General features: G+C 28.7%; 2 protein-coding genes across 8 annotated transcripts in view; one reads left to right on the top strand and one right to left on the bottom strand.

Moving 5' to 3' along the window:
• The window catches only part of brm (ATP-dependent helicase brm), a 38,223-nt gene extending 16,504 nt beyond the window's left edge, over positions 1-21,719 (bottom strand). For 3 of the 7 annotated variants that reach the window (XM_014436522.3, XM_067046523.1, XM_014436512.3), the window contains exons 1-2: positions 21,440-21,718; positions 18,666-18,979 (exon numbers count right to left, since the gene is read on the bottom strand). In XM_014436522.3, the coding sequence (XP_014292008.1) occupies positions 18,666-18,968 (303 nt within the window). In that variant the 5' untranslated portion in view covers positions 18,969-18,979; positions 21,440-21,718. Of the gene's footprint in view, positions 1-18,665; positions 18,980-19,252; positions 19,276-21,111; positions 21,389-21,439 lie in introns of those variants that run through there. The other 4 variants (XM_067046521.1, XM_067046518.1, XM_067046519.1 and 1 more) reach the window with 3 other exon arrangements.
• LOC106690936 (uncharacterized) lies at positions 12,339-15,703 on the top strand. Its single transcript, XM_014436543.3, has 5 exons — positions 12,339-12,499; positions 14,298-14,682; positions 14,775-14,880; positions 15,131-15,282; positions 15,364-15,703. Exons 1-5 carry the CDS (start codon positions 12,434-12,436, stop codon positions 15,456-15,458), a joined length of 804 nt encoding a protein of 267 aa, XP_014292029.1. The 5' UTR covers positions 12,339-12,433; the 3' UTR covers positions 15,459-15,703.
• Positions 21,720-25,645: the final 3,926 nt, after the last annotated feature.

Below are 25,645 nucleotides of genomic sequence, written 5' to 3'. Positions count from 1 at the left end.
CCATGGTCAATAATATTAACATAATTAACCTCAGATTTCTTTTAGTAAGTATTTGAAATAACAAAAACCAATTAAATCTTATGTATAGTTATAAAAATCACAGATGCTTCCGAATAAATAATTCACTATTCTGATCACAAATATAAATTTATTTAACGGTTTAGATATAAAAACTATAAATATTTTAACTTTTCAACAAGAATAAGAAAAGCTGGTACTAAGAATATAATAAAATCACATAATAATAATTGGGTAAAGAAATATATTATATATTCTTCCCAAGTCAGATAAAACTTTATTCCTAAACATAGGTCTAAACTAAACTCCTCTTTGAAGTATAGGTCTAAGTTTAAAATATCAATCAAATAACCAGTAATATACTAAAAATTAACTATAAATTAATTGTACAAAAAAAAATTGTATACTAATATTGCTTGACTTCTTAAAATATTATCAGTAAGAAGTAAACAATGGATTAAATAACTGACCTAAATAATAAAAACTAGGACAGAGGAAACAGGATTTAATTTAAATGTAATAATAACAACTAAAATCTGTTTCTCCATAGAATTAGTTGATACATTAATGTAATAATCACATTATATATATAAATAGATGAGTGAGTTTTCAAATATATGTTGAAGGAAAATAGTCTGGGTGGTTAAAAAGGTCCTTGTAATAGAATCCCTTAATAATATACTAGTATAAAGCAATCAAACTAAAGACTCTTTGCTATCATTCTTTTATTTTTGTGTTGATCAGGAAGGAAAAGATAAAATAAATATTCTTCTATTGAAGGAATAGACTAGATCATAAATTAAAAAAATTAAAAATTTAATGTAATTTCTGAGTGATTCAATTTTCTGTAAATTGTAAGAACTGGAAAATAAAATATAAAATGAGTTTTCAATCTATGCTAGAACTACAATTTTTAAAGAATAATTTCAAACATTACAATGTAAAATATTTAATTTCAAATATACGTAAATGCGATTCAAAATGATCTTGACAGTCATCTACCGAAAATCCAAAAATTTAAACTTTAAAAATGTAATTTTTGAAATGATTAGCGATTTTTTTACAAAATCGCCAAATTCATTGAGTTATATTCTCTGGGAAATTATCAATTCTTTGAATCTAAAAAAAAAATTTGAGAAAATTGGTTTTATCGTAGAGAAATAAGAATATTGAAAAATCGATCTTAGAATTGTTTTTTTCCTTACCTCCTTTATTATAAATAAAAATATTAATATATACATAAATATATACAAACGTAACTAGTGTCCTTCCTTTGCCATATGGCATTATAAGGGGTTGGGCTGTGTCCGCTGAGGGCGGGGGTTACAATTTTGGCCTGGAGCCACTGTTATCAGATAATAATATCGGATAATATAAACGGATAATAAGTAAATAAATCTTCGAAAATAAAATATCGACATGCTGATAATACTGGCATCTGTAGACAAAATGTGCGAGTTGTAATCGTCAATTTTTTTTTTAGTTTGGTAAAATTTATACCACACGATGATACTTCAATGTATTTGTTGTTTAGATAAATTACGCACAGTTAGAATCTAACAACTACTTACAAAATAAGTGAAGGAGAATTAAGCGTTGAAATAAATGTAAGATACACAACAGGAAAGAATTAAGTCGACAAAACGAAATCGGAAGACTTTAATTTAATATTATTTTTCATCATATAATTAGACACGTTAAACAGCATAATAATAAACATAAAGGGTTTCCAAGACTCAGATTGTAAACCGACCCTTACTCGATACAGCTAGTGCCTTCTTCACCGCAATGTGATGTTCAGAACATGAAGTGGAAATTAATGATGGAAACAAGAGTACTAGGAGAGCTACCTAGAACGACATGAATAATTACCTTAAAGGAAGTCATCGCCAGCCATTTTTCAATAATCAATATTCTACAATAATAATATATATCAACGTCAAATACCTAGCAATTCTGCGAAACCTCGATTGGCATGGCACATTATATGAGAAGGATCCAACTGTATAAATTAAATTATCGATAAGCCCCTCTAATTCCAATAAAACAAGGTTTTTAACCCTTTCTTCAGGACTAAGACTTTAAGTCCATTTAGTTTTCTAGTATACTAGAATGTACTTTATTAACTACTTTAAACGCTTTGAAACCTATTAGGACTTAGAAATCCACTTTTATGAAGATAGTTATTCGAACTTTAGATGACACTGTAAGCTTACATTTATTTGGAAAGAGTAATTTCAAGAAGGCAGGATGATGCATGGCTAATATGCTTCAGAAGATTGAAGTGTCTACGCGTGTATGCTTGTAGAAAAATACTTATTTGTTTTGCATTTTGGTAAGTTGTAACTTTTGGTTATTATTATTAATTACATATAATGTACATTATTATGAACTTTATGGGCCCATATTAAAAATTATAATATACTTCATGGATAGTATTTGTTAAATAAAGTTTTTAAAAATGCCCCATCAGGTCTTATATATAAGAGGTTCAATGCATGTAGTCGGTAATTTGTAATACGAGTACTAATGGTGTTATTTCAATTTCTATTTTGCAATTAATTATTTATTTAATATATAATATTTCTAATTTCTGTATCTGTGGCTAAAGATGTAGGTTTCCAGAACACAGTGTACCGCTGGCTACCATTTATGAAGGTGTGAAGACGTGTACTTCCAGGGAAGTTGAACCCAGACAGCATTAAAACTATTCCAAATGTAGCATAAGAGAGTATTCGTTTATATGATTAAAAAAAAAATTTTATACCATTAGAATTATTGATAGACATAATATATGTAATCAAATTTCTAAATATAAGATAATGTAATTAATAAATATTGACTATTTTGTATAGTTTATATTTCAGACAGATCATGTATGTATTTCATAATTAAGCTATATCTCGAGTTATATTAAATATTTTACCTTATAAAAATCATACAAAAAAAAAAAAAAAGAATGTTTTCATATAATTATTATATTTTTTAATAAGATTAAAAAATAGGATGTTATAATTACACGAATAGTGCTTCCATTAGATCCTATCAGGACTTTCTATTTTGACTACCAAAATTAAGTATTTAAAAAAGCACAATTTTAAAAAAATGAAGGAGTACCACCCACCGGAGTGAATTGTGGATTTGAATCGTAGAAGTTGGAAGACATAAGGAAGATAATGAGATCAGACAAAGGGATAATTGGAAAGTATTTGCGGTAATGGTGGTCAGGGAAGGTCGCTTAAACTCGGCGTAGTATTGAGAAATTCAAATATTTTTATAGGAAATAAATCGAAGTCTCATTATTTATTTTCAAGGAATAACCTCAAAACCTTTCACTTCATTTATTTCTGTATTTTGCAACGTCTCGAACAAACTGACCGTCACCCAGTCCATCTACAAATTATTACATCTTATCAATCTTTACACGTACTTCTAGATTTAAATCAATCATAATTTTATAAACATATCGTATTTAAAAAATAGTAAAATCGGACAATTATTAAAAAAGATATGGCATACTTAACGTTTGTTTTGTTTGTATTTTTAAAAATGTTGTTATATAATTTTTAGCCAAGGCATAGAAATTATATGCGGGTAAATGTTTAATTTTAACAAAATTTTGATCAAACTTTCAATTTTATTCATTCAATCTACATTTAGTACATACTCAAGTTTAGCACTAGCGAAGCATTACCAGATAAATAATTTATTTAAAATTCTTTTAATCACTCATTAAATTTAACTGCTAACAGGTTGAGAAACAATTATATATTAAATTTATTTATATGAAGAAGAGAACGCCACTGTGGTGATTATAACACGATAAAACCTATTAAACACACACCAAGTTACAGATACAATCTTTTTTTGTTCAAACTTACTTAATATGATATCAGATTAAATAAGAATTGGTTTCATCATTATATCTATTTTTTTGATATTTATTATTTTTTCGTATTGAAAGCATCTCAATATACGGAGCATATCAGGCCAACAAAAAAAAAATCTTTTCAGAAGTACATATATTAACATTTGGTAGAGAAATCCTCAGTTCCTATAATGAAATAATAAATTACAATAAAAAATAATTATGGCGGACTATATAATTCCTAGCGCGTTTTTCCTTTTGGGAGATGTCATAGAAAGTTAACACATGAGATAACTTAGAAATATGAACTATATCTAGATTCAATCGTCCTTGAGATACCGTAGTGCTAGGTCATGCAACAAAGTGATAAATAATTTAACAATTAAAAGAGCAAATATTTTTATCATAATATTAGCTTACTGTTTAGAAGACCTCCAGCATTACATCAACGTATAGTAATATATTTAAAATTTAGTGAATAAATGAACTACTCAGTTCCTAAAAGAAAAATAATTAATAAAATAAATTACAATAACAAAAATTATGATGGACGATATAATTTGTCGCACGATTTTCCTTTTGGAGTTATAAATAAACATCTCAGATAACTCACAAATATAACTACAAAAAATATTTTGTCAGATTTTTTCCTTTTTAAATAAATAGATATAGGGAGGGATAGTATTTAGAAATAATCATAAAGCCCTTAATTTGTAATAGCTGAATTGTTAAAATAAATATTTTATATATCTCGTAAATTCAGATTCAGCCTTGAGATATCATACCGCTAGGACATGTTACAAAATGATAAGAAAAGTAAAAAGTTCGAGTAAATATTGTTAATCATATTAGCACACCGTTCGCAAGACCTCCTGCAGAACAATATTAATTATGCTGCAATCATACATTTAAAATTTAATGTATTATTTAAGGATAGAAAATTATAAAATAAAAATCGAGAACTGTTGTATTTAAAATATATAACAACAAAACAGACTTTTCATACTGCAACAAATAGCTTGAACAATTTTTTTAAATTTATATTATTATTTTAATGTTTCAGTTTATTTGGAATATTGTTCAATAAATTCGGTCATAACTTGAAGTAATAATCCTGATATAAAAAAACAGAGATAATTTTGGTTAAAAACTTATAACAATTATTGAAATATGTTTCCTCTAATATAGATAAAAATACTCAAGATGAGAAAAGTTCCATATAGATTTGGGTATTCCCCCTTCAAAGTGTCCTGTTAAATATCAGACATATAAACCGGGTTCTGGGAATTAAATGTGACAAGAACTACTTAAACACACAACAAAAAAGTAAAGAATCATTAGCTCAGGAAAATGATAAATAAAGAGTATGGGAATACTTTATAATAAATAACCAAAAATTATGAAGATCATTGAAAAGTGCGGAAATAGATTAAAATTTATTACTGATTACATTTTAGTAATTCAATTAATCGGATGTAGATCGAATATAAATACACAGAAATAAAAAATGTTTAATTTCTTAAAACTCTCATAAAAATCTTAAATCTAAATATGCGATGTGTCCACCGTACGTCTTTCCTAACCACTTTCTTTGGGTTTTAAGTATAATCCAAAATTTATTTACTGTATCTGACATTATTGAACCGTTTACTATTTTCTTTTTTGTTTAAGTTCAATATTGTAGACAATTTAATAATCTTTCCAATAGCAAATTGGAATGTTGTGGAGGATGCATAGTTTACGAATTGAACGTTACATGTGCGTAAAAATTAATAAATATAAAAAGTAATTGTGCTGGAAGAATTATTTTAGATATATTGCGATCTATGTAAATAGAAACCACTGCTCAATCAATTGTAAGCTCCTTAAATAATAAAAAACAGAAGAGGACTTTTTCGCGCATAAATCACACTTTCATGGCTTGAATGTCATCTACTATACTATGGGGAGAGCACGCTAACGAAGAGCATAATTTAAGGAGTTATTTTTAATCTTTATCGTTATTAAATTTTCAAGGATAGGATAACTACTACTTCGAAACTATTTAAAAGGGTTTAGATGAATAAAGATATTAAGAAATAGAAGTTTCCAAAGAATTTAATAGCCATCAAGAGGAAAACTACACTGAATCGACGAAAGTGATCATGAAGAGAAAGATGTCATTGACATTCAGTTAAGTTGTACTAAATTGTCAGGGTAACAATAAAATTAAATTTTGAGACTCAGTGATAATACGACTGTTCAGCGACCCGTCACGCATTCCACTGTTCCGTTGCTTTAACACCTGCCCAGGTCTTAAGCTCCAACCCAACCTCATTAGGGGGGATATTCTGATGGCCATAATCCATAAAACATAATCCTCCTAGCATCACATTAGATCAGGTGAGCACAACACAAGGCACGTAACTTCGACTTTACCCAAATCAAATGAAAATTATACTGTTCATTGTCGAGCAACTAGCTGATAAAAAATGGTAAATTCCAGGGAACAACATCAGACATACATAGACCCAGCAAAATCCACAATTCGGTGCAATCCGTTAGTTAATAACTATTATTAGTTAAATTTGACATTCATAAATAAATCTTTCAGATTTCTTGACAGTACGGGGTATTCATGATGTGTTAAATATAAAACGTTTTACCATGTTAAAAGTATAGGATTTTGCGCAGCCCTTTTTAAAGTCATGTTAAATGAATAAGAGCTCTTAGCGGATCTTTCGATAAACTTATTTTATAACCTTACCTTTCAAAACTTCTTGTTATTGTTTACTTCTGAGTTTTGATTAAAGTAATTTATAACATCATACCTAAATTAAGTTAAAAGTGGAAGTTGTATGAAAGTTTGACTACAGAGTGCCTTGTTGATCTTCTGACTTGTGTGGAAGAGAATCAAGATGAGCTAATTGACAACTGTCATTACATCATTATATTGTCATCCGTTGCTTTATTAGTTATAAAAACATCCTAAACAATACTAACAAAATCATAACTACGAGCAAGTAACTTAACACAACAAACAAAATGAGCTCAGTTCGTGACGTCATTCTCTATTTAACAAACCTAGTTACAGACTCTCAACCATGTTAAATGTTAGCTCGTTTTAGCATGGTAAAAGATAGAAATATTACTCCACTTACCACGCTTTAGCATGTTAAACCAAAGATCAGGAATACCCCTATGTTAGTCACCCGGCGCAGATTACAATGTTCTTTAATTCTTATAAAAATTCGGGAGCGGTGCACGCATCTCACTATGATAATTGGTTATTTATTTTTAAAAAAATAAAATAAAGATACTTTATAGGAAGATTTTTTGGCGACGAGGTATTGATTGAAGTCCTGTTAGATTATTCCAATGAGGATAAATCCTAGCTGGTATTAAAGACCACTTGATTCACTAATTTTAATCAAAATCTTAAGAGCAGCTTAGGGGAAAATCGAAAAAAAATTTTAAAGTGGTACTTCCGGTAGGTCGATTTTAACGAAAAAGTTTCAGTTACGTTCCAGGCATATACCGGCCTTAAATAGGTTACATCAGTTCCGCACCACTTTTTGTTTTTGAGCTAAGCTTTTCACACACAGAGATATTTTTGCGAGGGTTGATTATTTGGACTGAGTGAGCCTCAAAACATTTGATTCCGTCAAAAATTGGAATTCGAAATTTTTCACGATCGCAATACTTTCCCTTACGCGTATATTCCATATATAGGGAAGAGACAGAAAAAAACAAAAAAACAAGGAACTTGTATAGTATTAAGAAGTCACGATTCAGTCACCTGCAATCGACAAGCTTAAGCTTGGAGGAATTCTTCAGAGCACCAGAAATTTCCCACACACTTATCTACTATCTAACATTTTTTTAAATAAAAAAAAAATGTGAAGCATTATCCTTCGATAAACTTTTAAAAAAATAGAAACCATGGAAGGTAAACATAAAATTAATCAAGATCCACTTCAATTTATTCTCAGAAAACAGAGTTTTTAGAAGAGTAAGTATTTCACTTCTTTTTTTCCTTTCTAACGAACTCTGGTCTAAATTCTCTTCTTATAGCTAAATAGTACAGGTTTAGAAAAGTCGCAGGATGAGGATAGCTTATATCTAATTCTAGACAACATAATTAAACTGTAGACTGTTGTTTCAATAAGGCTTTGAAAAGGATGACAAATTCTGCTATCTTGGAAGCATGGAGAGTTGGGACGGAGGAGCCGATGCGCACGTAGTAAGTTCGATAACAAAATCCTAGCAAGCATTCTCACAATTCTGAACTAAGCGGGCATTGCGAGAGATCCGGAGAACAACAGCAACAACGTAAAATTTGTAGTTTTATATGCATGCGATATATGGAAAGTCACCAAATAGGTAACGATAAGATTTGTAGATCTTTATAAATGAGAAATATACTGAGAGTATGGTGGCCAGAAACGACATTTAATGTCGAGCTTTAGGACTACGCAATAACCAAAAAACAATATAATAAAGCCCTGAAAAAAGAAATAGCTAAGGCACAATCTCATAAAAGATCATACTGATATAACTCGACAGAAGCTAGAATGGAATTAAAAGAACCAGCGAAGGCAAGGACGGGCGAGAGACCTGGAGCCGAACCCTGGAGAAAGAAGTGAAGAGAAAATGCAGATAAGACGTAATCCTTATGAATTTCTAATCTAGTTTCCAACTTAAGTACAAGACGAAACGAAATTTAAAGATACAGAAAAATTCAAGCTAACGAACATTTTTTTTCTCGGAACATTACACTGAAGAAGCAAGCACTTCAAACTCAGTGAATGAAACGGTTAACGATTTATTAATCACTTAATATTCTTTATAACAACGTTTAAAAGAAGAAACGAAGGTTATATAAGTAATTAAATGAATACTAATTTGAAATTAGGTTATTATGGTGGTCTTCCACTTTTCGGTTTGCAAGGGGCCAATCAAGCACTAAGGGTCTTGAGAAGAAAAATCTCCACCGCTATGGAAAAAAAAAACAAGTGACCTTCAAACAAATTACGAGTACTCGGATCGAACCATGAGGAAAGTTAGTTGGTAAATCAGTGAGTACTGCAGTCACTAACTGCATGTCAGTAAGTACATCTTGTCTTAGGGATATTTATCATTTTTATGACACATAGGAATTCATCATTACATAATAAAACAGAAATGTTCATAATTTGATATATTCACAATATTACTAAATAACTACTTATTCACCAACAGACAGTTGTCACGTTAATAAATATGATATACATAAATAATTGACCGAATAATTTGAAATGATAAAGCAGATGGTCAGGGTTGCAATCAAAAGAGAAACAAAAATAGTTTTTAACTATTAACCGTAACACCGACCACCTTCTTCATTATTTGTTCATAAATATAATATAATAATAATTAAGAAGTCGGTAACAAATAAGGAGTCCATGAAAAGGATATAATGAATTGTTTACAGAACAATCCTTTTTATGACATAACTTTATGGGATAACCTGCAACAACAATAATGTTATTGAATTTTACTTTTCCATTGTTTTGTTCCTTAGAAATTTATTTTATGTTTGGAAAATCTTAATAAAATTTAATCGATTCCTTTTGTTTTTCTTTTAGCTAGAACAAAAGTGACAAAGAATATGTCGGGAACAATGCTGTAATATGATGAATAAGCATATATCAATGTTTTCAATATAGATATTTTATTTACTAATTTTCCCTAGTTTGGTTAATTAGATTTTACATTTTAGCAGGAACAATATTTAACTGTTAAGAAAATTCAGGGAGGGAGCAACCAATTCCCAGCTCATGGACGATTAACAATATTCTTTAATTATCCAAAAGAGAGAAGACCCCAATCTGCGCCTGGATTCCAAAGGTTTCGCTCATCATGTAATTACTTCAAAAACAGCTAATCATTTTAACGGGTTCAAGACCTTCTTTCTGGAAAGTATTTAATAATAGTTTGGTTTTGGCTTGGAATTTCAAAAATGGTATACATCTAAATGCAAAAATTCTTCAGGAAATCCAAAAATATTTATAATTCAGGCAGATTAATTTTTTTTTTTATTATTAATGTATCAGTAATTTTCAACATTAGTAATAAATTTGTAAATTATTGTTAAGCTATTCCAAATAACAATATTCAATTGTATTATTAAACATTAATATCTAAAAAGGGGAGGGGGGAACTAATTTTTCAATCCATTTAAAAAAAAAACATGCAAAAAAAAAATTAGTTTTCCAAACATGGATTACTCCTGATTCATCTGGTCCGGTTATTATGATCTATCCTGAATTTTTATAGATTTTTAAGGTAATAATAGCATTAACTATAATAAAAAGGCTACACAATATTTTAACTAATGAATATTTTTCTTGATAAAATAACCTTTGTTATGACGTGTATATTAATTAAACTTAATCCATTTTTCATCAGAATGTCTGATGATGGCTTTATATCTGAAACGTTGTGGTTTTAAAGTAAATGTAAATATGAACCAACTTAGTGTAACGTTTTTTGTTTAGGAATTTATCCCGTTTGGAATCTAAACCCGAACTTTGAACGTAAAACTAGATTGAATTTAGAACGTTTTGTGGAGAGATTGACATGAAAAATTTCAGAAGGGATACTTAATAGGTGGTAAAATATAAAACAAATGGTTATTTCGCCTTTTGCATCCTCAAGCATAAATTTTGTCTACATAGCAAAACCAACAAAATAAGCAAATGTGTCTTTGCAGCTCATTTTTTTCCGAAATTATTCATGTTTTGAACTACCCTAAAATAAACGCTAAATAAGATTGCAAATCTCATCAGTTTTTTTTTTTTTTAACGACTTTTAACACCGAAAATTTTAAATGTGAGAACTCGAAAGAGTTTTCCTATTGTAGTTTATTGTGAAAATAAAAATATATGAAGCGGACAAAGCAGGTAAATTAGCACAGGATCAGGCAGGTATCATCAACCCTTAGCGTGCTTTCCCCGAGCTGTGACTAACCCCCACCATGTACTCAGCGCGTGTTCACTCCAGCACTCACGAAAACAATAGGTATTTCCACCCAAGTAACATGTCTACAATGTTTTCATACAAGTAAAAAAAAACTTCGCCTAAACTTGAAGTCGATTAAAGTATCGATAAAAAGGGGGAAGTATTAGACCAAGGATTATCATTATAGAATGCTTCAGAATCGCACGAGTTGAAGCTGATTAAATATTTATCATTAAATTTTATATTTTGGACTAATACTCAAGTACAGCGATATTAAGATCACGTATTTCGTTTTATAGTGGATATGGCTTCAGCTGTGGCATAATTCACTAACTCATACTTTGAAGGGAGAGGAAAAAAAATTTCTTTTTTTTCTAAAAATCAACATTTTTTATTGAGGTTCTCCTTTATCTTTATGATAAAGATGGGGAGAATTGGTTTCAAGGAAGGACTAAATGTTAAAAACATAAAAAAAAAGAAACAAAAAATTCATAATAATAATGATATTTATTATATTTCATATTCAAGAACACACGTTTTAGTTCCAATTGGCGAGAATAAAATCTTGATGTTCTACAACTTTAGTGGAATCATTGATACACATTAAGTTTACAAATACATGTATCATTACTACATTTTATTCTTGACCGAACTTCCAACTATTAGGTTTGTACCAACAAACGGTTTGAGTCAGAGAACTGGTGGACGCATGCGTAGAACAAATTCCATTTTCATAATTGGAGAAGTTTGTCGGGGGGTGCGGTCAGCAAAGAAAAACATAAATAAACAAAACCATATTTATTTATTTTATGCCGACGTTTTTGTCGAATCGAAAATTCCATTTTTCGACGATTTTGGAGGATTTCTTGGTGAGGCACTAACTGAACACCATTCGAAATTCGATAAAGATGAAAAATAAGAAATAATACGAATAAAAAATCAAAACCAAATTCTTTACGACTCAGAACTGTTCCATTTCTATCAAAAACCGTCAAGTTTAAGAGCTGAACGAAGAATTGGTCAAAGTAAGTAAGAATGGACAATCAGAGATTTTATTTTACCACGTGATCTTTAACGAATAAATATGAGATAAAAAAAAATTTTTTTGAACGATTATAAAATTTCTAATTTTGGTAGTTGAAGAATTTTTATGTAAATAATTGATGCAGATGTTATAATATGCCATTCATGAAAATAAACCAGCTCCACATTAAAATAATCCAATTAATATTCTGGACAAATAAATATAACATATTTAAAGTAATAACTTTAAACCTTTTTCAAAAATAAAAATATTAAAATTTCCAAACAAAGAAATAATATAATTTCCATAAAAAAAAAAAAAGTCAAGTAATTATATACAAGAAATAGAAATAAAAAAAAACAAAAAAACAAGCAAGCATACTGTCTACAAATGGGCGGTCGAAACAGTCTGTGGAGGGGAGGAGCAGTGGTGGGGGATGATGTAACGTAATCGGTCGAACACCACAAGTCTGTTTTATCACTCGTAACCTGGGTCAGTGTGGATCCTACAGCTAGCAGGACAGGACAGTAAGGTGGACCAAGATGATCCAGATAGATATCGACTCATGCTACAAGACGGTCATGGAAGCGGTAGAATCAGCTTCCAAGGTGAGTAAATAGAGGCCCTGAGTTCCATGGTGATTGATCCAACAGGGCATTGTCAATCATCAATACCTACACTCTTTAGAATTTATTCTTATAAAATTAATGGATCAGTAATATATAATCCCATACTTAAAACCAATGATAGAAGCTTGTATGTCAGGTTATAATATAAATTTTAACTGCAAAGCAATTATTTAGCAACTAATTGAAGATAACATGAGTAGATAATTTGATAAGCCATGTGAACAGCATAAGTGCATGTATTCGCTAATGGGAAAGATAATAATAATAAGAAAATATACCACAAATCAAGAACTCTTGGAAACCTAGTCAATGTATCTATGGAAATACAAATATTTGAGTAACATGGACAATATCAAAATTAATAAAATACTTCTAATAATAAAAGGAGTACAAATAAATAATATTACATGAATTTATTAAATCATCACTAAAGCCAACATAATTTATCTCAATTTAGCAAATTTTTAAAGATAGTGAAAACAAATTTTAAATTTGAATCTAGGTATAAAGTAATTGTGTAAAATACATGTAAATAGGTGACTGGGGAAATTCTATAAAATCACTTTTTTGAAGGGTTCTCATTTTGTTGAAATGGAGAATACAAGAATATGATCTCATAAGTCGGACATACTTACATTGTTTTATAAGAGTGACAAGTTATCATTAAGTTGGCAAACAACATAAGTCAGAGATTTCTCCCGATTAGCAACTCAGATCTTCACTAGAAACTTTTTATATGAATTGAATTAGCATTCAAGATTTTGTTGGTAATTTTTATCTTATATAATAGATCCAGAGCTAAGACACATTTTTGTAATCACCCTTTTTTTTTTTAATACATATTGGTAATTATTATCTTTCTTATTTTCGTTAAGTTCATTAATTTGAAAAACCTACAAGTCAAATACATTTAAATACCATAATGGCTCTTAATTGGTTACAAAATAGATTCAGAGTCCATCCAATTTTAATTACTAATACTTTTGGAATGTTTTAAACCATTACGATTTGGTCAGGACTTTGTTTTGCTTTTCGAAAATTTGGTCTTGGTTACTAATGATGTTATTCCAATTCCAATTCATATCATGTTTTATTTTTATTCCTTAAATTAATTTGATTTTTTTTAGATGAGTATTTAAGAGTGATTCAGCATGCAAGTTTTAATTAATAGTGTTTACTTCAATTTGATTAAATATGTCGCTTCTTCAGAGCAAAATATCAGTTGTAATACATCATTACATTGTAATTGATAACAATTTATATTTTTAGAATTAAATAATAGTCTCAGATGAAAAAGACAATAAAATGTCATTCTTAACTGCAGTACCCAACATTAATTCCAACTAATGATACAAGAATTACATAAACATTCATTAGGATTTTGAATGTTTATTACTTTTTTTTGTGCTAAATACTTTTTTTTAACATAAACATAATATTGAACCCAAAAAGTCACATCCCTTGTACAATAAAATTAACAGATTTTTTATAGTATCGGGAATGAAAAACTGTTTTATAAATATTATTCAATGATAATATTAATAAAAAAAGTTTATGAAAAATAAACTAAAGTTCGTCAAAAGGAATTTCAATCAATTAATGTATACAATTGATAATTGATCCATAATTTTTACTTAAATCCTTTTTTTTTTAAAGAATATTACTAATCATGTTTGAAATGGAGAATATGCCAATGGTATTGAGTCTGTTTCCTTTAAATGTAAGGTTTTAAAACTCTTATTATATTTGTTGTTATTATTACTTTAATCTGCTTCAGATCGTTTTAAAAGGATTTGAAGGAACAAAACACGTAGACACTAAATCAGCTTCTTGGGATTTAGTCACAGAATATGACAGTAAAACAGAAGAATTACTAATTAAGACATTATCTGAAGCATTTCCAGACCATAAATTCATTGGAGAAGAAACAGCCTCCAAAACTAAGCTCACTGATGAACCAACATGGATAATTGACCCAATAGATGGGACTACAAATTTTGTACATGGCATACCATACTGTTGTATTTCAATTGGGTTAGCTATTAGTCGTGAGGTTGTGATTGGTATTGTATCCTGTCCTCCCTTAAATCAGATATTTACAGCCATAAAAGGACGTGGGGCTTTTCTAAATGGCAAACCCATACATGTATCAAAAGCAGAAGGTATATCCTTTTTTTTTTTTTATTAATAAAAATTATTTGATATTTTGAGTTGGGGATGTCTTGATTAATACAAAACGATCTACAATTTTCAGAGTTACAGAACGCAGTTATGGGATATGAATTTTCCTTGGGATCAAGACCTGAGCTAAGAGAACTTTTTATTAACCGATATAGAGCTCTGGTGGCCAAAGCTCAAGGGTGAGTAATTAAATATCATTAAGAGATAGGTTGATGATAAAGATAAGAAAAATAGCAGTATTGCTACTAAAACTGATTTTGTAAAATTTACTAGGATAATATTTCTTCTGTTAAGTATGCAAATAATTAGCTCATTATTAAGGAAGCTACCAAGTAAATAATAGAATAAGATATGTTCATAACATATAATGATAATTAATTGAATAAAAATTATTAAATGTTTATAAAAATTGAGTAAAATTTATTTTAGTATGAGGTCATTCGGCTCATCACAAATGCAACTTTGCCTGGTAGCAATGGGTTCATTAGATGCATACCAAGTAGAATTTCTGTGGCCATGGGATGTAGCGGCTGGGTCTTTGATAGTCACCGAAGCAGGAGGAACAGTAATCGACACTGATGGTAATAATTTTTAAAAATGATTTGAAGTAGCCTAACAATATAATGCAAATAATAGTTCTAATTTTCAACTTCTCTCCATAGGGGGTAAATTTGACTGTGAGAAATCACGTATAATTGCAACGAGTACAAAGAAATTGGCAGAAGAAATAGTGGAAGTATTACGTACTGTAAGCTAAATGGAAGAAGTGCCTCATTACCTCATGACAGCAACTGTAGCTTAAAAAATGCATTTAAAAAGTAAAAAAAAAATATATATATATATATATATAAATAGAATTATATGTTAGGTATTGAATTTGTATATAAACAAATTGTTTATAAACATCAAACAGTATTATTTCTCTTTGTAAAATATATATATTACTTTGATAATAACAGTATTTTAAATAATAAAACACTAATTTCATTTATATTATCCTTACCATCAAAATTATTATTTTTATTGAAAATGTTGATCTGACATGAAAAATTTAAACAATGGAATAAATGAATAGTTTTAAATGTAGAATTTTAATTTTCAGACAAATAACTTCATTTTTGAGAAATTGATATATTAACTTTTGGAAGAATACTCTTATTTAGTTAATATGTAATTTTTTTTTTTATTGCTTATAATCGGATAACTGACATGCATTTCATTAGAGAACACAGATATTGTTTCTTAACAGTCTTATTACCACAAAAAAAAATTATTTAGTTTTTGGTAAATTGCACAGTATCCTGTTGATCGTATAAAAGACCAGAATTTATGAATCAATAAAGGAATGGAAATTTTTTTATGGGATTTATTAATTATCAATATGAGGCTGAAAGGCTGATGGCCAAGTTATGTAGCTCAGAGGAAGAGTATGCAACAAGGAGGCAAAACTGCCTCGGATGCTCTGGTAAAGCATTAAGTATGTAGTGTTTTAGAGATTTTTTTTTATACAGCAAAGGGTTAATGTTACATGAATGGACTAACAGACATGAGGCAGGTATTGCTCGGTTTCTCTTTGTTCTGAACCATCCTTGCCACAATTATATTATATTTTCTATACGAATTACAACTTACCGCATACACATTATATTTACAATTTTAGTTAATAAAACTCATTTTCTAAACCAAAGGTTGCTTCCTGCAAACTATACACAAGAAAGGGGCCTGTGGACGAGATATTTTCATTTTAACAATATTTTCAACATATAATTTTCCTAGGAAATTCATTTATTTTTAATTTCAATTCAGTTTAATAATTTTAAATGGTCATGTTTCATTATTTAAATTTTAAGAAAAATATTGAATCTCAATTATAATAAAAATGGTTACTTTAAAAAATCTGATAAGTCATATAACTAGCATATTAATGGTGTAGATTGTTATCCATTAAAATTGAAATAAGAATTTGTATTGAGATGAATATATAGGTTATATTAATATTTGATAAAACTTGGGGAAAAAACTTAATAACTGTAACTGTCTCCTAGCAACCCTAACCATGTAAAAGCCATTTTAAAGAGATAAATTCAATTACTACTTCCACCATTTATTTATAAATTCAATGAGAACGGTTTAAATCTTGTAGAAAAGAGTAACAACAAATCTGCTTTAAAGTTTAGAGAAGTTACTTCTTTCCTTAGCATTTTTATTTATTTTTTAATGAACTAACACAAAATACTATTATTTTCATATAAGAACGATATTAAGGCTTAAGATCTGATATCGATTGAAACTGACAAGGAATCACCTTGACAGTTTCTCTATTGAGATAAAAAAAAAACCTTACCATCTGAATCAACAAAACACACATTCAAATAATAATACTTAGCATTCTTGATTAAAATTTATCTAACATTTAAAATGAAACTGTCCCTGTAATTGTAAGTCCATAAAATTTTAATAAATGAGGCATACAAATACAAAAGAGGATTGATCCAAATTTAATTTTTTTTTTAAGGAAATCTCAATACATATATAATAATTTTGGTAGGTTTTATAAACTATCATTAAACTATTAGTTTAATGGTTTAACTACATCAGAAATGGATTTGTAAAAAATATTGTTAAGTTTTCTGAATACCATATTTGAATGTAATAAATAAATATGAAGATGTTTGGGGTGCTCTTTGACCGCACCCCTAACCATCTCCTTTAAATTTTGAAAAATACGGAAAATCATTTATATATATAATAAATAAATAAATAAATTGGATTTATTATTTATTTATTTGGAAAAAAAAGTGAAAAAAGTCAGTAAACCAAGAAAAACTCAAAATAATTCTATTATTTTAATCATCAAACATTGAGATATAACAATTAGGTGAAAATAAAATAGTTGATGTAATTTCTCAGGATTTTTTAATAATTGACCAAAAGTACATTCTATTTTGTTTTTCTGAAAAACGAATAGTCCTCCAAAATATTTCTCTAAAGCCATAATCAGCAAAGAATAATTTTTAATATTGCAAAATAAACAAACTACTTATTGTAGAGCAATATTACTCAAATGATCTTATATTTGCATTGATCAAAGGAATTCATTTCTCCTAGAAAATCTTGTTCAAAAACGTTTTTTGTGGACTTCTTCAGCAAATAATTACAATTATGTTCTCTTAAACTGCAGTTTAGGCAGTTTGATCATCCACGACTCATAAATAGTGATTCACAACACCAGGAGAGGTGATCCAACGCCACCAGTTCATTTGCAATTTGCTTCCAGTTTAGTAAACTTTCACCCAACAAAGTAAATAGTTGGCGTTCCCTTGCCAAGATTGCCTTCGATTGTACACAACATAACACTAATCTTCCTTAAATTTTATTGTTACTGTCTTAGTTGGAACTAAGAATATGAAAATATGAAAAACTGGTATTTATCTTATTCTGAAACTTAACTCAAACTTTGAACAAAAAATTAGATTGACTTCAGTCATTTTAAGGGATTAGGCACATACCACTTTAGAGAATATAAAAAAATGGATCCAGTCCCTTTTGCATTTCCACACCTCAAATTAACCAATAAAATTTTAGCATAGTTTATAAATAAAAATATTTATTGATTTGAATAACCTTTCAAAAATGAATAAGTTAAATATCAATTAATTTGAAACTAACTTATATTTAAACTAGCATAATTGTTAAATTTTTAAGCTGATGAAAATGAAGTATAAATTTGCACTAAATATTAACTTTATTAAATTAAAATTCCTTCATTAGATATTAAACAGTTTAAATTATTTCCGAGTAAATTCTGTTCAAAAACAAACTTAATATAACTAATTACCATAAATAGTATAAGGAGTATTTGTTTATTGATAGGAGCAGAGAAATTCGGCACTTAACTAATAGCGGGTAGAATATTGTAACATCTTCCATGAAGGAAATAAATAAAAAGAATAAAATATTTTACCTGCATTGGTGGCTGCTGGTGGGGAGGCAATTGCTGATGAGACTGAAATGTTTGGGTACCCTGCTGCATTCCAGGAGGACCACTATTTGGACCATTCATATGAGGCATCCCTCCTTGGTAACCAGTCGGGCTGTGGGGGTGATGAGGCGGACCCATCGGTGAGGCTGCCTGTTGAGCCGAAGGGGGCATTGGTGATGGGGCACCCTGAGGAGGCCCCATTGGCGAAGGGGCTTGGGGAGGAGGCATTGGTGAGGACTGAGACTGTGGCGAAGGGCTCGCCATACCTCCACTGTCTCCATCCATCGTCGTGGAGTCTAAAAAAACAAAAACAATTATCACAGGAAAAAACACTAAATAATTTCTATTAAGCTTTTCAACAGTAAAATACAAAATAAATTCATTATTTTTAACTAAAACAAGTCGAAATTTAGAATTTTAAAAAAGAAAATAATTTTACTAAGGAAAGAGCTACTATAAACTGAAAAGATCAGAGGAAAAAAAAAAAGTGTTTAAAAATATACAATACAAATGAATTAAAAGTAAACTTATGTTTGAAAAAAATTAATTTCTAAGGTGGGTTCATGTACCAGATAAACTCTAGTAGATTGTGGATAGTTCACATCCAGGCTAAAGAGACTCATAAAAATTCTAATCTTTCACCTTTCCTTAAAAAAACCAAAATAAAAAATAGACTCTTCTTTCTCCCAACTCTTTAATTACTAAATAAATTAATATGAATATATACAAAAACACCCTACCATATTTCATCAAACATTTTAAATAACGGCTTGCTCAAAAAACTGCTCTTATCAGTGCTGAACCATGTTCAAAGATAGCATGCTAGATCATCAGTAAGCAGCTGATAAGTCAGGTAAGGTATAACAAACATTAAAACTTTAAGAAAAACAAAATACTGTTGGATATAGTTTATCAATTGATTTCTTTAAGTTTAAAATAAGAGAAATTATCAAACCATCCAAAAAAAAAAATTGTGATTAGAGATATTATTTTAGCTTTATCAGAAATTAAAATAAGAAAATGAAATGAAAAGTCAGTTATCCAAATCTTAGCTTCTGAGGAAGTTAAATGCTTTAATTAGATTGCAGCAGTTGACTTTCACTTGCTCAAGAGGGATAAATAAATACCGACAGATCATAAATAAGAATCACTAAATGGTATCAGGTTAAAGCCAATAATAATAGACTTATCTCATTGTGTATAAGTGAGTGTTAGTCCACCCACCATGTTGGAGTAACAATTGTGAACTAGTACATCTGTACTCATTTGTCCGCAAATGTAACCCTCTTATTTATTCGATTTTCAAAAAACTACGTGTTCTCAAATCTTAACTTTCTGTTTCAATTTTTCACCCTGATGATATCTAATAAAAACTGTAACTGAGCCTCGATCATTTGTTCCCATAATATACACCATAAGCAACTAAATATCATGACAATTTTTTTATTTTTATAAAAGATTAATGTAAATTAGTTGAAATTAACTCATTATATGATGAACAGTAATACAATCCAGATAGGTGCTCATTTGATAAGAAAAAAAATAATATTGAACAAATATTAAGATTGTTGTTTCTATTATGTCATTATTTTTGTAGTTATACTTAATTGGTCTGAACGTGTTAGAAATCAAAGTTGGAATATTTAATTTTCAAATGGTTTCTTTACAACAGCCAAGAACCCACAGTAAATCTGTTATTTTTTAAATTATCCCACTGAAAGGACTTCTGCTTATAAATAACTAATAAGAACTATCTTATAAAAATCAAATAAAGAATTAGGACAATCTAAAATATCTGATGTTAAGTATCAACAGACATTAAAGAGAATAAATGACTTGAAAGTAATAATAATTTCAACAAATAAGTTAACAAAAACTATTACATTACTTCAACTGCCAAGAAAATGTGCTTCCAAAAAATATACGAAGGCATTAGTACCCAGAGTACTGCTATTAGTAGTATTAGTAACATCTTTACTAAATCAAATAGAAATTTCTTATATTTGTGCTATGAAGAAAAAAAAAAATGTTTCTGATATAATCACCACCCTATCAATAAAAATGTTTTAAATTCTTTCATCAAATTCACACAAACAATATGTAAAACCTTCAATTCTAACTTATTTAAATGGATTCGGAAATCATCATTAACAACTAAAACTGAAAAACTATATTCAGACTTATGACAAAAAAATATTTGTAGTATCAATAATGATAGGTTTGGGCCCAGATGAGGGAAGTACTAGGATGGTTATAAGAAACACCAAATATTATTTTAATAAAAGTAATGTCACATAATATGAATGATAAAAAAACCTCAATGAGGGTTAGACTGGTAAATGAATGCCAAACAAAAACAGGTTTATCAAAAACATGAAACTGAACCAATAGATCAAGAAATCTTTTTTCCAAAATTGAGCAGACTTACATTTATATTCCTACGAAGTTACTTCAGGTTAAATTACAAAAGCACTTAACTAGCACAGCGGGGTGGAACATATACATGATACACCAAAGCTTTAAATTCACATAATGTTAACTTCCCCAAGTAAGAGGAGAAACCCGTAAGAGTTTGTACTGAAAAATATAATACCGAATATGAACTAAACAACTAAGAGATAAATAATAAACAGAAATTAATTTCAAGTGCTTGAAGGACAATGAATGGAATTGAAGCAGATGTGGTGGCATCATAGCTTCACTTTACGACCCTTTACCGGCACTTTTTCTTATCTTTAACTGGAAAAACCACTTACCACACGTGTTATAAGGAGCAATAGCGCTGTTTAAAATACTTTAACGGGTAAAAATAAACAGAAAAGCTTCAAAATCACTTAAAAAGAACCAACATAGCTATCCAGAGGCAAGACGAACTCTAACAATATGGCGAATGTGACGTCACGGAAGAGTACTAGCCAAGGGGGTCAGGAATTAATGTGAATTAAAGTAATTAGACCATTAATAAAAAATATATTTTGGTTTCAAGTTCGATTTTCTGGATTATTTGTACCGTACGTTAAGGGCGCCAGGCAATCAGGGCAGCCTTAAGTCATTTATTGCAACCCCTCCCCACTCTTTACCCCTTCCACTTTTTATGTCCTTTTCAGGGTCAAGTCTTTCCTAGGATACCTAGAAATCGATTACATGACCATTTTAATTTTCTTTCTATTTCTTAAAGTTACACCTTTAATTATGGCAATGAGTTGTTAGATTCCGAATTCCATATTCATATGTAGCCCAAAATGAATTGTCCTTGAAAACTGGTTCCCCTCTAATTTACGTGAAAGTTTAGTTTCACTTTATGGTATAGAGTTGGTTTAAAATTTACTAAATTCGTTGCTTTCTCACGTTATTTTATATAGTTAACTATTTTCAGTTCTTTATTACACTTTAATATTTCAATATACAATTAAAAAGTTTAAGCTTTTGTTCCTTCAATTCCCAATACCAATTTCATTACCATATGCCTGGGCACCATTTTGATACCTTTTTTTCTATCAAATTATATTACATTCAATTTCATACCAGTCCCAAACCAATAATCAAACAAAAAAAAACTTGTTTTATCAACATAAAATCATGAAATATATTAATTTCCATAATTACGTTTTGAGGAAAGTCCAATGTATGGTCCTAGTAAACAATTCTTACCAAGCATTAAAATTTATAAAATATGTTTAGATTATTTGTATGTCCCAGTTTCGTAAAATGTTATGTTCTTATAAAATATTTATAAATAATAAAATGAAGACCTAGCTTGTCTGACTGGTATATAAAACCAAATCTTTTCATTCACTGAATTATTCTCAATATTTATTTATTCATAGTTTGAAATTACGAAATCAATACTCTTTATTTAATAATTAAATACAAAACATTTATATAACATAGACTGCTGTGCTATTTAGTTATTGCAGTACTCATAAATTGGAAAGTCTTTGTATAATTGTGTGCAATTGTTTATTATTTGTTTATCTGTTACATTAAAATGCTTTTCATGTTAATAGAAATACACTCCAACTTAAGGTTATGTTTCTTATGAAATAAAATTATATAAGACCATAATTTTCCTTATTCAAAATTGAATAAAATAGTATTAATTAATTATTTCACTATAAATATAAAAAAAAAGAAATGTAACAAATCATTTCTGGATATTAGCTATTCATGTTTTGTTTTTTTCCAAGAAGTTTTTATTTTTCTTCAAGATACATTTGTTTTAATAAATGAAGTCCCTGAAAAATTCACCAGGAAGTCAATGACAAATAATTAAACATCTTAGAGAAAAGACCCAAAGCAATTCATTAATAAATGTGATTTAGATCATACATTTTAATAGGAATTCAAGGGCTGCTAATAGAATGCATAATTTGTTTTATTCTCTAATGTTCAAGCTTTAACAATAAATATTCATTTATCATAGTAAAATTATATGAATGTGAGAAAAAATACCAATATATTTTGAACAGAACTTATGTAAACTAAACAAATGATTAATTTTTTCAAAATATAATTAAAAATTTGCTTAGTTTTAAGAGCTCACAATCTGTACATCTGCCATTATAGAGAGCTGTTCAGTCTTTTTTTATTTTAGAACAGAGAAAAAATAAAATTAGTTTTTAAAGTAAAAATTATGTAATGCTATGGATGGCATTAAGAGACTACTACACCAGACTTCAGCATACCATTCCCTCCCAAGTTACGATTAGAAATATAAACCTCCAAATAATCAAGAAAAAATAACCATCTTAGTTTAAATATCTAAAGTCTTTTTATCCTAATATAAGCTTCATTTGTGTAATAAAAACCAATTACTCAAGTAAAAGTAATCTATAACAAGTTTGTTCCAACTTCTAGACACTTGAAAGGGGTTGAAAAATAAGTAGAGGAATCTAGGATGAACGCATTGTTATAATATAAGAGCTTCTCGCACCACTTTAGATGGAATGCTAAGTGTGTCCAACAGTAGGTGCTTGAGACTTACCACCCATCCAGATGTTATAAGGATGTTTTTTAAGACTTATTTCTAATGCTGTTTTATTGGGACAAAATTGTATGGCCCCAGCTTAACCTAAATCAGTTGAATATTTTGAGTTTCACTAAAATACATTTTAAATTTATTTACCACTGAATATGTTTCTAAAAAAACAATGTCTTGCTATCCACTAACTTAGTGGATAATCAGATTCAAGTAAGAATTTTATATTTCAAACTACTTGATAAGTAATCTATTCTCAATTTTATATAAGGATAAGTTAAGGGAGGGAGAGTATGGTCACTGAAGAAAACACTAATTATAAGAAAAACTTTATTTATACCAATGTTTCGGTCTAAATTGTAGGCCTTCATTGTGGAATAACAAAAAAATAATAATAAAATAACAAACTTTATTTAATACGATATAAGGAGAAAAAACAATTCATCTTCAATTATAGTTTCAATAAGAATCATATTATCTGAGTTAGGTGGAAAAAAGTGAATCCAAAAAAAAAAAATAAATAAAGAAAATATTCATAATTAGTGTCAATAACTATTCTAGTAATAAATATATATATAAAAAGAAAATACCCACTTTGCTGAATTTGCTTTTTTCACAGAACACTGATGATTTTAACATTTACAGAACATCACTTCAATTCTATACTGCCTGAAGGAAATTTCTTTATTCTCAGTATAACTTAGCATAGTATCCTCTATACTAAGGGTTATCAAAGTGGTCAATATTTGAGCCATTTATTTTGAAAGTGGCCTAAGTCCATTTGATAATTATTTCCGATTGCCCGTGTTTACATGTACAACTTCAAGTTATCTATCAATGAAGCATTAGAGGTTACTTATATTCCGAATAAATACGATTATTCTGGACACATTACATTTCAGAGTAAGTTCAATAATTCAGCCGATTATTTTGAAAGTGGCCAAGTCCATTAATACTTAAATTTAGATACGTTTAATGTGGCTAAAATTGTCCAAACTGTTGAAAATAATGTGGAAACATAGATCAATTTTTTTTTTTTTTATCAGGACATTCGTTTTTACCATATGATATAGTAGAAAGTATTTTGACATAGTAGAAATGGCATTAAAAAAAAAATTACAGCAAACAGCAAAATTGAAGGACTTAATTGAACTATTACGATATATACCACTGAAACATCACGATTTCTTCAAATCCCTTTCACACACACACCAAATGTAGATGAGTAGTAAATTGTTTTCTACTTTATGTTTGTAATTTTGCACATTATGTAGTTAAAAAATGTTTGGAGTCGCATAAATTATAATTTTGAAGTGTTTAAAGGTATGTAAAATAAAATGAGTATTTTTTTTTAATTTGAAGCATCTTAAATTGATGAATGGACTCCTTCAAATTTTATAACGAATCTGGTTGTTAATTTTGAAACTGGCCTAACTCCATTCTCGGTAAGAAAATGCATATTATTCACTCAATAATTACCAGTGTTAATAGGAACCATAAAAGTAACACCTTTAGATACACTTATGCAAAATGTCTCATTAGTATATTTTTAATTGCATTGAAACACAAACCATTAAATATCTCAATTTAAGTATAAATGGACTTAAATGGCCACTTTCAAAATAAATGGCTCATTTGAAAGTGTTACCTAACTTTGAATAATATATTTCAATATTTAAAGACAATAAATGTTTTAAGAACATATCTGTCGATCAGTAAAAAAATTCTAAATTTAGATAATTTTACTATGAATTACATTCATTTGTTTTTCAGAAATATTCATATTCTCAACACAAAAATTAATTAACTAAATTGAGGGGTAAAATATAAAATTAACACAATGATATTCAAGTATTGAAATATTTGAAATAATTATTAATTTGTTTAATACTCAATAAGAAATATTGTGTATCTAATGAATAGAATTGATGGAATAAGGATTCTGTAATCTATTTTTCTTTCTTTCTTTCTTTTTTTTTTTGTA

This window comes from Halyomorpha halys, unplaced genomic scaffold (assembly GCF_000696795.3).
Source record: "Halyomorpha halys isolate HHAL.00 unplaced genomic scaffold, Hhal_1.1 Scaffold51.1, whole genome shotgun sequence".
NCBI classification, from domain to species: domain Eukaryota; kingdom Metazoa; phylum Arthropoda; class Insecta; order Hemiptera; family Pentatomidae; genus Halyomorpha; species Halyomorpha halys.
Note: the sequence above shows the minus strand (reverse complement) of the source record. Positions and strands in the feature narration are given on the sequence as shown.

What these genes read in the sequence shown, in the direction of transcription:
- LOC106690936 (XM_014436543.3), top strand. Translation starts at nt 12,434, where the DNA reads ATGATCCAGATAGATATCGACTCATGCTACAAGACGGTCATGGAAGCG. An exon ending in ACATGTATCAAAAGCAGAAG is followed by an intron (nt 14,683 to 14,774) that starts GTATATCCTTTT and finishes TACAATTTTCAG; the next exon opens with AGTTACAGAACGCAGTTATG. An exon ending in CTGGTGGCCAAAGCTCAAGG is followed by an intron (nt 14,881 to 15,130) that starts GTGAGTAATTAA and finishes AATTTATTTTAG; the next exon opens with TATGAGGTCATTCGGCTCAT.